At 49.0% G+C, this 16,783-nt stretch overlaps 1 protein-coding gene across 2 annotated transcripts in view; it reads right to left on the reverse strand.

Moving 5' to 3' along the window:
• Nucleotides 1–16,783, reverse strand: part of ACSL1 (acyl-CoA synthetase long chain family member 1) — a 71,214-nt gene that overhangs the window by 50,233 nt on the left and 4,198 nt on the right. Inside the window, exons 1-2 of one of the 2 annotated variants that reach the window (XM_027122621.1) lie at nucleotides 14,585–14,715; nucleotides 39–265 (exon numbers count right to left, since the gene is read on the reverse strand). In XM_027122621.1, the coding sequence (XP_026978422.1) occupies nucleotides 39–265; nucleotides 14,585–14,642 (285 nt within the window). In that variant the 5' untranslated portion in view covers nucleotides 14,643–14,715. Of the gene's footprint in view, nucleotides 1–38; nucleotides 266–14,584; nucleotides 14,716–16,783 lie in introns of those variants that run through there. The other variant, XM_027122622.1, reaches the window with a different exon arrangement.

Genomic DNA, 16,783 nt, shown 5'->3' on the forward strand with positions numbered 1-16,783 from the left:
GAGAGGCAGAGGCCCGGGGGCGGCCAGGCTCCACTTACCGCCACCTGCACCGACTGCATGGCCAGGTCGCACGGTGGCTTCAGGGCCCGCGGCCGTGTGGCATACCAGAAGGTGGTGAGCGCCGCGAACGCACCGAAGCCCATGAGCGTGTTGGTTGGAAGGGTGCGCACGTACTGCCGGAAGTCAACCATCTCTGGCATCCGAAAGAACTGGGACAGCTCGTGGGCTTGCATCGTCCTGGGTTGGTAGCACCCTACACCGATATCTGCCAGAGAGAAAAACGTCACGTTCATTCCAGGGTGGCGCGATGCTGCTCCAGACTCCCCGGGGCCGATCATCAGCTCGACGCTGGCTGACCAATCGGGGGCATTAAAGCCACAGGCTGATGGTCCAGGTCTTTTCCTGGCTGTCAAATCTCATTTTTCTAAAAACATTTTAGGAATTCGTTTTACTTCTATCACCTTGTGTAAAGTTTTCGTTGACCATATTAAAAAGATTTAGTCACTCAGAATTCCTGCCATATAATGTTCCAAGGGGCATAAGTTACTATTTTCTTGCCTTATATTCTCTCTCTTGTTCTCTTCCACCTAATCAAACACACTCAACTCTCATTATCACAGCTGATGGGGAGGAGAACAGAGAGCAGAAAGTAGCCCGAACCACCCGAAGGCCATCAGTTTCCATTTCTTCTGACAAAGCTCAGCACAAGCTCCCCAGCTGGTGAAAGAGACCAAGCCGGGTTTTGAGTGGGCCCCTCACCTTCCCCACAAAAGCAGCCGTATAAGCGCAGGGGAAACTGGCATTGGCTATGCTAACAAAACAGTGTCACTTATATTCCTCAAGCTATTATAGCTAAAATAAATAATAAAAGGGTGTGCATAAACATCTAGAGATATTTATCTAGCAAATATCTAGAGAGATTATAGCATAGTATTTGAGAGAAAGTACAAAATAGTATTTAAGATCCTAGATTCTACAGCCAAATCCCACCCCCCCAGCTCATCAGCTGTATGACTGGGGACAAATCACTTGCCCTTTCTGTGCCTCAGTTTCCTCAACCATAAAAACAGCACCTATCTCATAGGGCTTTTATAAGGACTAAATGGTTCACATAAAGAGCTTAGAATGGTGTGAGGCACCACAATGTGTTCAACCCACGTTGGGCATTATTATTATTTCCTCTATCGACATTCTGTGATTAGTCCTGCATGGAGAACAGTAAGAGACAGAGGTAACAAAAGATGACACAACTACGAGGAGTTTACATACAAAATTAAGAAGCCAAAACACACAGAAGAAAATCAGATGAACAGCCCCATATATATATTAAAGCCTCAAATTGAATATTATAAACAATTTATATATATATATATCAATGTAAAAATTAATGTGCAGTACAGAGAACAAATAAGAATAATTCTAATTAGAAAATTATTGATGAATAACTGCTCTAAAGTATGTTTGGCAGTACAGGGAAGGAAATCCTAGGAAACGATCTGAAAGACTTTTCTCAGAAACTGCCTGGCAATGCAACATGTTAACCTTTATCATTAATTCAGACGGTATTTTTGAGCTCCTTATTTTATGTTTTTTAAACAGCTAGGTCCCAAGACTGAAAATCGTTTTTTTTTTTCCAAATATAGAAATCCTCTTCAAATTTAAATCTTCATCACCGTATATATCTTTTTACAGAGCTGCAGAATATCAGGGGCTTTCACTGGCCGTCAGTTCTCTAGGAGGCAATGTAATGCAATCTTGTGCTACAACAGCCCTGTGTAGGCATACATACACACACACAGACACACAGACAATTTTGAGCTTTAACATGACAACGGAGAAGGAGCAGGTAAGTGCATTTCTGCAGGTCATAACTGTGCAGAGAAAGCACCAGCACTTATAAAACCACTGACCATCTGTGCCACCAACAGCTGGCTGCTGGGTGACACACCACTGCAGAAACAGACTAGGCCGCGGGGTAGGGGCGGAGTAGGGGGTGGACGTGCTCACCCGGTGCTTAGCCAGCCTGCCAAGGTCTCTCAGGGCATCCGTCACATGCGCAGTCCTGTGCTGCTGCCCACTGGGCTAAAGGTAACTAGCAGACAAAATCCGTACTTGACTTCCCAAGAGAACAGACAGTGGAGGATAGGCCAATGAGAAGCTGGGCGCAGTCACCCCACTGGGCAGGGACAGGACCAGCGAGTGTCAATGCCGGTGCCAGTTCCGAAGACAGACACTGTTTTCTTTCTGCTCAGCATCCCAAGAAGGAGAGACAATGGGCATATTTTTTTTAAAACCACTGAAATGAACGATCAGATGTTGGGTGGTCATGTCAAACGGACATAAGACAGATCAAGAAAGTAACTGATTATCGGTACACTGACAGCAGGTTTCTTCTAGATGAATTCATAACTCGAACTGAACTACCCCAGCCATTCAACAAATCTGGGCATCTTGTGTGGGCTAGGAGCTGGGAAGAAAGTGCCAGATGAGCTGGTCTGGGCTCTCAACGGGCTAACCAGCTAGTGGGGGAGATAAACAAGCAGTATCTGTCTGCAAGGTGGAGTAAGTGTTAGCACCGTTAAGATCCAGTGATCAGGGAAGACCTCTCTGAGGAGGGGATGTTTACACCGAGACCTCGAGGATAAGCAGACAAATCAAGTCCAGGTCTTACTGGCCCCGAGTGGTCAGATTTCACAAACAGTATTGCAACCCCACGGTTGCGCAGAAACCTTATGCATACAGTGTGCACACCTGCCTTTCCCTCCAATCATCTGGCTGTCTGCATCACCCCACAGCACTTCGAGTCTGGATGGGAGGTACCCACCCTATTTATTACACACAAGCCTGCCCTTCCCTCCTCTCTCCCCAAAGTCCCTGAAGTCATTTCCATGAAACCTAGATCGTGCGAATTTACAGGAGTTGTTCAACAGACTCACATCCCTGTGTGAGAATATTAAATCATCCCCCCAGAAACAAACACAGTCATAAACAAGTGATTAATTTTTTATATTCTATTATATTCAGCATCAGCAATAGGCAAGCTACAAGTAGACGGCGTTGTACTAAGGAAGAAACGTCTACTTCTAGAAATAGGTCTAGGAAAGAAAACTTAAAACAAAACAGAACCCAGAAAATTGCTGATTCGGTAGCATTATACTAAGAAAGAAATAAGTCTATTTCTAGAAATAAGGAAAGAAAACTTAAAACAAAACCCAGAAAATTGCTGATTCGGTAGCATTCTACTAAGAAAGAAATGTCTATTTCTAGAAATAAGTCTAGGAGAGAAAACTTAAAAAAAAGAAAAAACAAAACCCAGAAAATTGCTGATTCAGTAGCATTGTACTAAGAAAGAAATGTCTATTTCTAGAAATAAGTCTAGGAAAGGAAACTTAAAACAAAACAAAACCCAGAAAATGGCTGATTCGGTAGCATTGTACTAAGAAAGAAATGTCTACTTCTAGAAGTAAGTCTAGGAAAGAAAACTTAAAAAAAAAAAAAAACAAAACCCAGAAAATTGCTGATTCGGTAGCATCATACTAAGAAAGAAATAAGTCTATTTCTAGAAATAAGTTTAGGAAAGAAAACTTAAAAAAAAACAAAACAAAACAGAAAAGTGCTGATTCAGTAGCACCCATGCAAGAACATTTTTTAGGTACTAATCCGTAACACTAAGGATTTCAATCCAGCTAAATTCTTATCTTTCGTGGGTGATGATGACAAGCTATCACAGTTTAATTCATGCCTTTTAGCTGGCAGCCAGGTAGCGAGCTGCCAGTCCACTTTGCTGAACAAATGGGCTAATGCTGTCCATGGGAGAACTACAGTCCACACAGGGAAGAACGCAGGCAATGCCTCACGCAGATCCACGTAAGGGAGAACTCTTCGATGTGAACGGGGAGCGTTATAAATCTTTTCCCTGCCATTTAACTGCTCTTAAGGAAACGGCACTTGGGCTATTTAGAAATGGAGGCAGACCTACATTCAAAGAAAATTAGCCACAATAAATAGCCTTTCAATGCTCCAGCTGAACACAAACACCACGTCTTAAGACAGTCCCAGCAGGTCTCTAAGAAGTATCAAGACTCACGTACTTGCCAACAAGCGGTTAAAACCCAGATTTTATGCTTGTTCCAACGGTGCTCTAGTTGGAATCTTTTTCCTAATTCTTAAATTTCCACATCACCATCTCAGGCAGTTTTTTATAGCCCAGGCATATAATCATGGTGCTGTTTGCTAAGAACATGATTCAGTCGGCTTTTAAGCCGGCTTAAGCGGCCAGTATTTGTTGCACACACAAGGCTACTGGCAGCCAGCTCCTCCTCCCCTATAGCTACTCTCACACCGACAGAAAGTGAGCTCGCTCAGTTGAGTCTTTTGAAATTCCTATAAAGCTGGAGTCTAAAACCACAGGATGACGGGGAGTGTACCAATGGTGGGGGAAACCTGGCACAAGCTCACTGCAAAGAACCAGAGCAGAGGACGCCTTTAAATAGACCTGGGTAGAAATAGATGTACGAGCAGGGGAATAGAAACTGGACTGCATGACTGTCAGAAAACAGAAATCCTGGCACCCATCTGCCCGAACTTTGGGAAGAGGAGCTAAATGATACAATTAGCATCAATGTGGTGTTTTGGAAAGGCTTTCACATCGTGTGTCTCACTTAAACATCAAAATATAAAATCTGATGAGGAAACAGAGGCTGGACACTTAACAAGGCCTCCGGAAGGTATCTCCCAAGACCGGGACACCAACCCAACTAAACTCATGCTTTTTCCTCTACAGGAACAATTCTTACCCTGTGCTGGGCCGCTGACTCGCTCCACTGAGAACATGCACGTGCTTGTTTGCACCTGGGGCTCCCAAGCCCCCCACAGCCCACACCCCAGGTTAGGAACCATGAGAGCAGGCGGCCTCTACAGGTCCCTCCAGCACTCACACGCCACAGTATTAGGAGAGCTCGCCATCTGAAATCCATCTCACTCTCCATGTCCTACAGAACCGCTAGCATTCACCCCTTTACCTTGGCCTGGGAGCATGTGGGTTCAAGGCCCACTGTACACAAAGGGTCACCTCTTACCATTCCGTTTGCACCAGGAAAAAAGTGGCTCAGAGCCAGAGGTGACTCACAAGGGCATCATTCTCTATGGACACACACACACACACACACGCACGCACAGCTCCTGCGATTCTGCAAACAGATACTTACATTAGCATTTTATTTTCTTCGTGTCATTTATAAATCCCCCAAATGGGTGAGCTGGATGTTTCTCTCCTTCTAAAGTTCCTCGAGCTTTCATCCAGCTAAATAATAGCGTCTGATGGACTATTTCACCAGGAATGCAGCCCTCAAACAAACCCACACAAATAGTACCCTTGCCCCGGCAGCAGCAAATGAAGAAGTCCTGACGTCTCGCCTTCAAGTAGCAAAAAGCCAAGCTGGCGAGATGCTGCCATTCTTTATCCACCTCCTCCCCTGCACAACAGGCTATTTACAGAGGCCTGAAAGTGCCCTCTGTGTCCGGCACTAGCTGGGCACAGCTCAGCCTCGAGAGCAACAAGAGAGCAGCAGCCAGACCGTGTGCTGTTCTTTCAACAGGGCCTCTCCAGACCCGCTGGATTCTTGCTCCTTAACCCTGGCTGGCAAAGTACCTAAAGCTAGATTTGCTTGAACCATCCCCTCTGGAACCGAAAGAGCAGTCAGGCTCCCTGCAGAGAGTGGGAGCTACAGAAGCTCCACAGAGGTGCCCAGGTCTGCTGTTCCAACCCCATCCCACGGGGGAATTCCTGACGGCGGTCGCTGCCCCTGGACCATCTCCTCATCCTGAGCACAAGAAGGACAAGGACCACTTGGGTCACTCAGGGATCCCAGGCACAAGGAGCAAGTAGTTCCACAGGGAATTATCCCCATCTGCCGCCTTGGGGCTTTCCTCCCCAAGGAAGCATAGTAAACCTTAAAGCCGCCTAATTTTCATTAAAGTGATTCTGTGTGTGGATCCCCAGTTCCATTTCCAAGAAGATTTTAAAAGGACAAAGGGAGCGGAGATGCTTTGTTTTTAGAAAACTGTTCTATTGAAATAGTTGAGGCAAGCTGAGTAATTCTACACTCAAGCACTCCCTGCCCATCTCCTTAAAGCTGTCCCAGAGCGGGACACAAAGCTTTCACAGGCAAGTATAGGGCTAGACTGACTTTCTACCAGTAAGATTAGGGCCAGGCCTCACCCGTTCACACTGGCCACCGGCCACCACTATCACATACATCCCAAAATAAAGAGATTCTAAATATAACGTGCCCAACTGGAACAGATCAACTTTTAGGGATCAGATGAAACTGGTCAAATGCCTGCTTATTACAGTCTCTGTATTCACCAAGCTATACATATATTTAAGTCACACAACAATATACATTACTTTAGAAATATTTACTGGTTTTCTATTCACATTTCATTAATATTTTATTCAAAGTCTTTGAACATGCTTCTTCCAACAGGGTCTTCAGAATCTCCAAAGCCACATTTTGAGGATTAACAGTTTTCTATGGCCTATCTTCACATTTTTCTCTTCCATTTAAGCTGGTTAAGTGGAAGCATTTTTTGAACTCCCATCTGCAGCTACCACTGCAAAAATTCTCCCAGGTCACAGGACCACATCTGTATAATGTTAGGACAGTTAAAAAAAAAAAATCTGTCCTATGGGTCCATAATCATATAACTAAACCACATACTTCACTGCTTTTTAAACTGATGTTTAAAAGGTTTTTATAATAATATCCAACGCTTGCCTTTGTAAAGTCCAACCCCCAGAAGTAATTACCCAGCCAGCATTCAATTTCTTTGCCTTAGACTTTTACAAGAACCCAAGATTTGGATTGGCAGGTGTGGCTTCAAGACAGGGTGCCCAGGCTTCCCTGGTGGCGCAGTGGTTGAGAATCCGCCTGCATTGACACGGGTTCGAGCCCTGGTCCGGGAAGATCCCACATGCCACGGAGCAACTATGCCCGTGCGCCACAACTACTGAGCCTGCGCTCTAGAGCCCGAAAGCCACAACTACTGAAGCCTGCGTGCCTAGAGCCCGTGCTCCACAACAAGAGAAGCCACCGCAATGAGAAGCCCACGCACCACAACGAACAGCAGCCCCCTCTCGCCGCAACTAGAGAAAGCCCGTGTGCAGCAACGAAGACCCAACGCAAACAAAAATAAATAAATAAAATAAATAAATGAAAAAAAAGACTGGGTGCCCCTCTACTGATGTTGTTCAAAATAAAGTGCCCGAGAGAGCACTCCGTAGCGTGAAAGGCTTGGTAAGACTTTAACGTGAGGACTGAAAGAGGGTTTGGGAAAACCTCACCTTCTATTGGACACGTACATGATTTAATATCCACTTGGGGGTACAAACTTCGAAAACTTGCAGACGCCATTCATGAGGCTTGGAAGTAAACTGCATAACAACAATACAGACAGAAAATAGAGAATAACAAGGTGCCAGTAGGTGCAAAAGAAACTGTGGACACCATCACACCGTCTCGGGGGAGCTGTGTGTGGACGCAGGAGGTGAGTGTGGCCTAAGAAAATGAGCGTAACTTCAGGCTCCGGGGATGAGAAGCAGCTCCCCACCTCAGCTCAAGGATCTGGAGCAAGTTAATCTGGAACGCATGACAGGGTAAGCTGCATGGGAGATGGGAAGGAAGATGTTTGGGGAAATCAGCGTGAGGTTACGATGTCTGTGAGGCCACTGTGAGTGAAGCACGTAGCACGTGTCAGGCCGGTGCGAAGCAGTCACCCATGAGAGCACGTGTAGTAACAGTCCTCACTGCACGGAGTTGTTACTGTCAATGCAAAGACCAGGAAACCGTGCGGGGAAGGTCAAGTCCCTCCCCAGCACCACACAAGAACAGGACTAGAGGCTGGGCTGAGGGCAAGGCCACTGGACCTTAAGAGGCAAGTGCTGGCACCCAGGCACACGGTGATTCAAATCTACACAAAGGTGGGACACAATGCAGAGGATGACAAAAAGCGAGGACACATGGGGCTTTAAAAAGCTGGGATGTGACCCCCAATGTCCACCCACAGGTGAAGAGATAAACAGAATGCGGTGCATGCACACGATGGAATATTCTTCAGCCTTTACAAAAGACGGCAATTCTGATACACGCCATGACGTGGGTGAACCTTGAAAACGTTATGCCAAGTGAGAGAAGCCAGACACAAAAGGACGCATACCATACGATTCTGCTTATACCAGGGGCCTAAAATAGGTGAATCATGGAGACAGAAAAAGACACATGGGGGTGGGGGGTTTACTGCTTCACAGTACAGTTTCTGCTTCGGAAGATGAGAAATTCTGGACTAGAGTGTGGTGATGGTTATACAACGCTGGAAATGTACGTAACGCCACGGAATGGCACACTTAATGCCACAGAATTGCACACTTAACGCCACGGAATTGCACACTTAGCGCCACGGAATTGCACACTTAGCAATGGTTAAAATGGTAAATTTTATATTACTCATATTTTACCAGAATTTAAAAAAATTTAATCACTGAAAAAAAAATATGTACCAGGATTCAGTAACTAAGTGGATATAAATGGAAAAAAGAGAAGGAATTGGAAGGTGAGTTTTGGAGTCTGGAGAATGGTGGTGGAGCCATGAAGTGCGGAGGTGGCCGTGAGGCATCTCTAGGCCCTCGTCCTGGCGCAAGTGGAAGGGCGATTCCCCCCTCTCCCCCTGTCCTCCGGGCTCCCCTGCCAACCCAGCCTCAGGGCCGCCACGGAGGCAGGTGTCACAGCGCACGCCACCTCCATTCCTCCTAGGCACCCCTGCCCTTGCTGCACCGTACGAGCCCCCCAAAGCCCAGAAGAAGGTCCCTGTGCCTCCAAACCCACTCCGCAGTCCCCCTCACCTACAGCTCTCCTCCCTGGTCCTGCTTTAAGATGTCCAGGGCTTCCCTGGTGGCACAGTGGCTAAGAGTCCGCCTGCCAGTGCAGGGGATGTCCGGGAAGATCTCACATGCCACGGAGCAGCTGGACCCGTGCACCACAACTACTGAGCCTGCGCTCTAGAGCCTGCGAGCCAGAACTACTGAGCCTGCGAGCCACAACCACTGGGGCCCGCGCGCCTAGAGCCCGTGCTCTGCAGCAGGAGAGGCCACCACAATGAGAAGCCTGCGCACTGCAGCGGAGAGTGTCCCCTGCTCGCCGCAGCTAGAGGGACCCTGCGCACAGCAGCGAAGACCCAACGCAGCCAGAAAAAAAAAAAAAAAGATGTCCAAATCCTACCCAAATAGGCCAGAGGCTGCTTTCCCGAATAAATTCTTACAGGACCCACTCAGTCAGAAGCCGGGAGTCCTTCCTCTGAATTCCAGGAATGCTTTAGTTGTAGCCCTCGTGTGGTCCTTAGCGTCTCCTGTTTTGCGCTTATGGCGAGTGTATGCTTCCCTTGGGGAGAGGCTACCCCTCCTCATGGACCAGAGCCCTGGCCCAACCGTCTCAAGATGCCCTCAGTGCTTAACATGGTGCCCTGCCCAGAACAGGTGCTTCCTAAACATCTCCTGAGTCATGAACGACCCTCTGTGATTCTGCCCAGTTCTCTACTGCAAGCCTCTGGAAGATGTGTACACAGAGCTGTGATTCTCCAAAGAGAAAGCGGGTATTCAGGCCATTTCCAAACTTCAGCATCTTCCCTTGGCACCCTCGCTGCTGCTATGAGGCAGTGAGCTGGGAGGAAGCAGCACCTTCCAGGGGACCTGAAGGGGAAAGAAACCAACCAGCAGACAGGATGGTAAGCCACTGACTGAGAGGCTACCTCAGAATGTCCATTTCCCCATCTTCCCATTGCCTATTTCTCAAACTCTTTCACTTATGTATGATGTCACCCCCAAGGTCATCTAAGAGCAAGGGTCCTCACTTCTCCTTTGTAGAAATCCATTCAGACATGTGATTGCAGGTTAGTTTACAACAAATTAAGGCTGCCCATGAGGAAGACAAGACAGCAAACCCCTTTCTTAAATAGAACAGCCAATGCCAGCGGAAGGGCTGAGTCCAGAGCCTGACCCCAGGGCTGGCCACCAACTTCTGTAAGTGAGTTTTATCTCTGAAAGGAAAGCAAATCCTCCCAACCAGAGAAACTGCCCAGGGGCTGGAACACAATGGCGGGCTGGCTTGAGGAGCCCTTAGAAAGGCCCAGGGCGTGGATGGGTGGGTGGCCATCTGGGATGCAAGGAATGCTCGAAGCAGGACCTGTCCAGCATTCCCCAGAGAGAAAAAAAACCACCAAGCACAGCTCTCCTCCCTTCTCTCTTCAACACAGATACAGAGACCTGTCAGGCACATCCACTTGGGAAAACGATAATTATAGTCAGGCCCTGCCTGGTGAAGATATGCAGGTCACCTAAAAGCCTCTCTGTCAGGGTGAAATTTTAGTGGCATGGATTTAAGAGGAAATGTTTCCATTCAAAAAAAACATTCCGAAGAGAAGCAAGATGTTTCCACTGGTCTTCAAACAGCGATTCACTACTGTTAAGTGGTATCTAGATACGAGTCACGACGGGGCAGGGCTGTTTCCCAGGAAGAGCCAGAGAAGGGAACGGCCCTGGACAGAGCAGACCCACAGTCCGCCGGCTCTGCTTCAGCGGCTGGAGGCCGGGCGGCTGTTTGTTAGGCTGGGCCCAGGCTTCTGCGAGAACCAAGACAGAAGAGGCTCCTGCAGGCGAGGCTTCCCGCTCATCAGTGGGTCTGACAGGCATGTTGTTTCAGCTGATCTGGGCACACGGAGGGTCCTGATTACGTCTGGGGGCCTGCATGTCACAGAGAATGACACCGTGGTATGGGGCAGTCAGGCAACACAAGGAGAGCCTGTTATGATAATAGCTGGAGAAGAAATAAAATTCCTGTGGCCACTAAACAATCCAGAAGAAAAGATTCTCTACCTTCCTGGCATGTAATGAACCACAAAGTAAACCCCGAAGCAGAAGGCTCCCCGAGAGGAGGGGACAACAATCGAACAGGAAACAGGACCCACGTCTTTCACAATGACCAGGGCTGGACCCAGCTGGCAGGGGCCCTCCTCTAAGGGCCTCAGGACCAGGAGGAGGTCCATTTGTTTGAGCAGCTGCACACAGAGAAGGCACCGAAGTCCTGGGGTCCCTTCAGATGCTCTGTCCAAAGCTAGCAACTTCCGGTAGTGGCTATGGGAGGGGGCAGAACAGAATCATGAAAGAACGCTAGACCCACAGGCACAGAGCTCTCTGTCCAGGTACTGGCTGTGCCCCGTGAGCTGCAAAACCTGAGCCAGCCCCCTGCTGCCTGCGCAGGCCCCCGGGGGACAAGGAAGGGAGGGGGAACAGAGGGAAGCTCCGCCCCTTCTCCAACACCACAGAGCATCTCCAAGGTGATGCTCAAGGAGGCAAAAGCTGGCCGGGCAGTCCTGGCACTTGGGACTAAATAACAGGATCCCACCCACCCAGAAACTCCGGGTGATGGAAGGACATAAAAAGAAAACAGCCCATTGTTAAAAAAACCATCAGGGCTTCCCTGGTGGCGCAGTGCTTGAGAGTCCGCCTGCCGATGCAGTGGAGACGGATTCGTGCCCCGGTCCGGGAAGATCCCACATGCCGCGGAGCGGCTGGGCCCGTGAGCCATGGCCGCTGAGCCTGCGCGTCCGGAGCCTGTGCTCCGCAACGGGAGAGGCCACAACAGTGAGAGGCCCGCGTACCGCAAAAAAAAAAAAAAAAAAAAGAAAAGAAAAAAAGCCCTCATCAATTCTATGGGTATTTGTTTTATGGTTTTATTACTCTTTGTACTTTGCTGTATTTTTTTTTTTTTTTTAGTTTCTCAAGATAAACAAGCTATAACTAGGTCAGGTCAGTTCATTTCCTCCTGTATTTATGTATTTCCCACCTGCTCCAGAAAGGGCCCTGGGTGGTAACCTGTCCTTCCAGCAAAGTGACAGATGGGGTGAAAGCCCCTCCCAGAAAATATATATCTAAGCTCTCACCGTCTGCCCTAACCTGTAAGAGTTAATACACCTGCAGGAGTTAACTCACCTGCAGGAGTTAACGCACCTGCAGGAGTTAATGCACCTGCAGGAGTTAACGCACCTGCAGGAGTTAACCAAACTATGCAGGGCCCTGGGCTCCAGGAGCCAGAGGGGAGAAAGCACTGTGTATGGGCTGGAGCACAGAGGGAGGGCGGTCCAGCGAGCCGAGAGCCAGACAGGAACAGGCAGAGGCAGCTGGGGGTGGGGAAACGTCAAGGCCCGGCCTGTGCTGGCAGCACTCGGGGTGGCGGGTAGGTTAAGGACAACAGTGACATAGACCAGAGGCCCCGACACGCCTCTCTCCCAGGAGAGCAGCCTGGCGGCAGTCTGAGCAAAGCTGGTGCAGGAGCCAGAGGGAAGCAGGACCAGCCCTTGCAGCTCCCAGAGGTTGCAAATGTCAGTGACCTGGATAAGCAGGCTGAGGGGACACAAGGTTGGGTAGAGATACTTACACCTCTGAAAACAGACCAAGGTTCCAAAGGGACAGATAAACCAGAGAAATGGCTAACAAAGCAGGGGTGAGTGGAACACAGAATAAAAGGCAGATTTCTACCCAGAGAGAGAGCAAGGCCAGCTACTCCCAAACTTGGAAGAAATCCACTTTTGAGCGTTGACAGATCTCAGCTCTGGGGACACCGTCAGTGGTGCGGCAGGAAAGCGACAGGAGAAACAGAGAAAAGGTTCAAGCAGGATTTGGCTCACTGTGTGAGAAGGGATGAGGGAGGCCTCGGTGAGCGAGGGTTACACCCAGAGTTCAGGTAACTATAAGAGGTGATTAGCCCTGGGGAAGCTAAAGACAAAACGAATCTAACCAGTTACAGAGGATTATAGAATAATGACCCAGTGTTTAAAAGAAGGAAGGGAAAAAAAAGAGATTGTCCCATCTGGCCGTACCTCCTCGGAACAGGTGACGCTAGCTGGGGGTCTTTATTTTCCCTTTATGTTTTGTTTAAATTTTTATTATGAAAATTTCCAAATCTATTCAAAAGTATACAGGGTAGTATAAGAAGCCACCATGTACCCATAATAACCCCAGCTTCAGTTTCAATAATGATCAACATCTTGTCAGCATTGTTTCATTCTTAAAAAACAATTTAAAAGGAAATCCCAAACTTCTTATCATTCAAGTGACACTTCTGAGGCCCGTTTTAGCTCTACGATCCTTTTAGCTCTACGATCCTACAGCTTTGAGAACTTAGTTAAGAGGAGTAAAACGGGCACAGATGCTGTAACCTGCCACTGACCAAAGGTTTAAACAAAGACAGCGAACTCAAATATTGACTTGAAGTGGCCAACCCAGCATGATATTTAATTGTCCTGCAAGAGAAAGGTACATATGTACACACTGAGAATATTTAGGCAGCACCCACTCTACATCAAGCACTGCCTGACGCACAGGAGTGAATGAATAAAACAGAAAAAAATGAAATCCTTGTCCTAAAGATGCTTCTTTCTACATTGTCAAGTTTTGGCCAAAGGCAAAACATCTTCCAGATTTAACCTGGCTCTCCTAAAGTCAGAGGCTAATTTGACACGAATCACAACCCAGTGTCACAAAGCAGTGTCTATCCCCCCTTAACTAACAAATTCCTTTCTTTTAACAATGGCATTTGGAGGGGTCTTGCCCTACTGGTGGCAGAGAAGGAGTTAATTTTCTGGCTCTCTAAACTTCTGACAATGCATCAAAAATCATAAGTAAATGTATCCCTGATATGTAGATGCACTTATTTATAAACTGTATACATGTACAAATATTTTCTGAACATTATGAAACATACAATTATGAATTTAAGAAGAACGCTAAAAAATAAATATCTACAGAAGTTCTAATACATCCACCTGCACCCTTATAGATGGTCTCCCCAACCTGGGGCACATGCACCCCATCTTGGAGACCAGCGCCCCACCTCCTCTCTGTCACCTGCCTGGCTAGAGTCTCTGTCAGTTCCCGACTACGGGCAGCGGTAAATACAACTGCTAACCGGAGCGCCTGCAAAAGCCTGCGGCGCCCAGGACGCAGGGTAACAGTGCTGGCCCAAGCTGCACACGGACTTTCTATCCAGGGGGAGACAAAAATACTCCGCGTCGCCCTGTGATGGAAAGAAGCGTGCCGGGAAGGGCAGTACAGCACACGTCACAGGCACCCGGGCTAGTGCCGAGGCCAAGCGGACTGAGCGGGCTGCTCTGGAGGGAGGAGACTCTAGGCAAGGGCCCCGGCAGGCTAAGGGCCTGGCTCATCGGAGGCGGTCTGTCCCGGGACCTCAGCTAGAGTCCCTGCGTGCCCTGCAGAGAGGCCCTGGAGTCTGACGTGCTATTCTCTGACTCATGCCAGGAGGGGAAACACAGCCCGGCACCGCCTCCGGCATCTAGCCTGCTTGGGCTGCTGGGCATACCCTCTGCATTGCGGGTCCCTCCCCGGTGAGCTGGTTGGTTGGATGGTGTGACAGCAAGGTCCCTGCCAGCTACTCAGTCTGGGGCGCCTCCGGAGATTTTCAACGCCTTGATCTCAGCTACAAGATCTAAGCCTTGCACAGGATCATAACATACAAACCTGGAACGATGAAATGTACATTCTTGTCAGTGACACCGTCTATGAGACATCTGTCCATCTGAATGTCTCCTGGTCTCAATCAATCATCAGATAACACTAAGCACTTACTGGCAGCGAGGCCCTGTTAAACGCTGCTGAAAACAGAAACAACAGTGACTAGGTCTCCTAAATGCACAGAGCTCAGTGCGTGGCTGGGGGACCTAGTGCGGAAGTGAGCTATGCGCGTATGAAGAGGCAAAGGAAGGGCGGTGGGGGGCGCTCAAAACGCGGGGTAACCAGTACAGCCTGGCACCAAGCAACTGGAAAAGAAGGAGGCCAACCACCAGAACAGGGTTCAGGAGAGCCTCCCCGGCCAGGCGCTAACTCTACAGTTTCTGAATTAGGGGTGAGGGCTCTTGGGGTAGCAGCTGTCTTCTAACCGGAATGGGAGTGTTTCATCATTTTAACCACAAGTTGCTGTCAGCCGAGGGTTTCAGTGAGTGATGTGGAGTCTGAGGACGGCGACGGTCCCTCTGGGGAAAGTGCCTCTGAAGAGTGGAGCGATGGGCAACGAGGGTGGGATGAAGAACGTCACTGCAGACGGGGGACGGTGGGCACACAGGCCTGGGAGGCTCGTCCGGGGCACGGGACGGTGAGTTGGGTGGAAGACAGAGTAATGGGTGCAGAGGCCTTGGTTCAACCCTGTGCCACCAGAGTCTCTTTCCAAAAGTCCCAGCTTGGGCTTCCCTGGTGGCGCAGTGGTTGAGAGTCTGCCTGCCGATGCAGGGGACACGGGTTCGTGCCCCGGTCCGGGAGGATCCCACATGCCGCGGAGCGGCTGGGCCCATGAGCTGTGGCCGCTGAGCCTGCGCGTCTGGAGCCTGTGCTCCGCCAACGGGAGAGGCCACAGCAGTGAGAGGCCCACGTACCACAAAAAAAACAAAACAAAACAAACAAAAAAAAGTCCCAGCTCGTGGTGGTTTGGGAGACTCATGGGAAACAGCAGGTTGGAACCAGACCCCAGAAGCCCCCGAGAGCCAAGCTACGTGAAGACTTGGGGCCTTCCAGAGGGGCCCTGGAAGGCTTCCGGGTGAAGGAGGGATTCGATCCGAACTCTGTGTTAGGAAGAGTCATCATCCTCCCCTTCTTTTTTTAACTAAGGACTTTTGCTGTCTAAACTGGAGGTGACAGACTCTGGATCAGGGCAGTGACATGGACAATGAAAGGAAGAAATGTGTGTGTGCTGGGCAGCACGGTACAGAATAAGCAGGACCTGCTGACTGGCAGGACCTTGGGGCACAAGTCAAGGATGACCCCGAGGTCCAGCCGTTCCTCGAACAGGCATAGGGCCCAGGGACAAACGCCATGTGTGTCACGGCCCGAGGGGAACACAGTGTGTGTAACCTTGGTAAGTCACCTCCTCTCCTGCACCAGGTACTGCATCGGGCAATGAGTGAGTTAGGCTCAGGGACCCAGGGAACCTGGGGTGCGCTGGAGTGTCTCAGAGGTGAGGAAGCAGCCGCGTCTCGAGTCTCTGTGATCTGGGATTCCCACCCCTCCCTCCTTAAACCATGGCAGCCCTGCTTTTATTTATTTCATATATTGGGGTTCTGCCTAAAATTGTCCTGGGGAAAGGAGGCCATAACCACTGGACTATTACCTCTGTGCCTTCAAACCCTGCAAATCCACAATTCTATTCTCTTGTCTATTAAAAGTCTCCAGCGCGATCTAGAACAAGACTAACTTCCAGGGCACGCAAAGCCTTTTACTCTTTAATTTTCTAGAACGTCACAGCTGTGTAACAAGTGATCTCATCACTCGCCGAATGGAGCTGAATCAAAATCTGTTGTCGTTTCAGCCCGCTGGTAGTAAAGACAGCGTGTGAATGAGATAGGGGATGACCAAGGAGCAATGATACGGAAGAAGAACCAGCTCTGTCCTCAGTCTTGCTGGATAACCTAGAACTTTCCAGGCCCCCCCGGACTAAGAACCCTTCAAGTTCAAGAAGCAGAGCCAAGCCATTAGGCGCTCCGGCCCTGAAGCCAAACTGCCGAGGTTCAAACCCTGGTTTGGGAGACTTAATCCCTGCACCTGCTCCTTTACCTTCCGTAAAATATGGATAAAAGTAGGACCTACCTTACAGGGTAGGTGGGAGGATTAATGTGTTAACAGATCTGAAGCACCAAGAACAGTGCCTGGCTCTATGAGCCGTCATCACCC

Source organism: Aethalodelphis obliquidens, unplaced genomic scaffold (assembly GCF_003676395.1).
Source record: "Aethalodelphis obliquidens isolate GAN/ISIS:26980383/991018 unplaced genomic scaffold, ASM367639v1 scaffold25, whole genome shotgun sequence".
In the NCBI taxonomy this organism is placed as follows: Eukaryota; Metazoa; Chordata; class Mammalia; order Artiodactyla; family Delphinidae; genus Aethalodelphis; species Aethalodelphis obliquidens.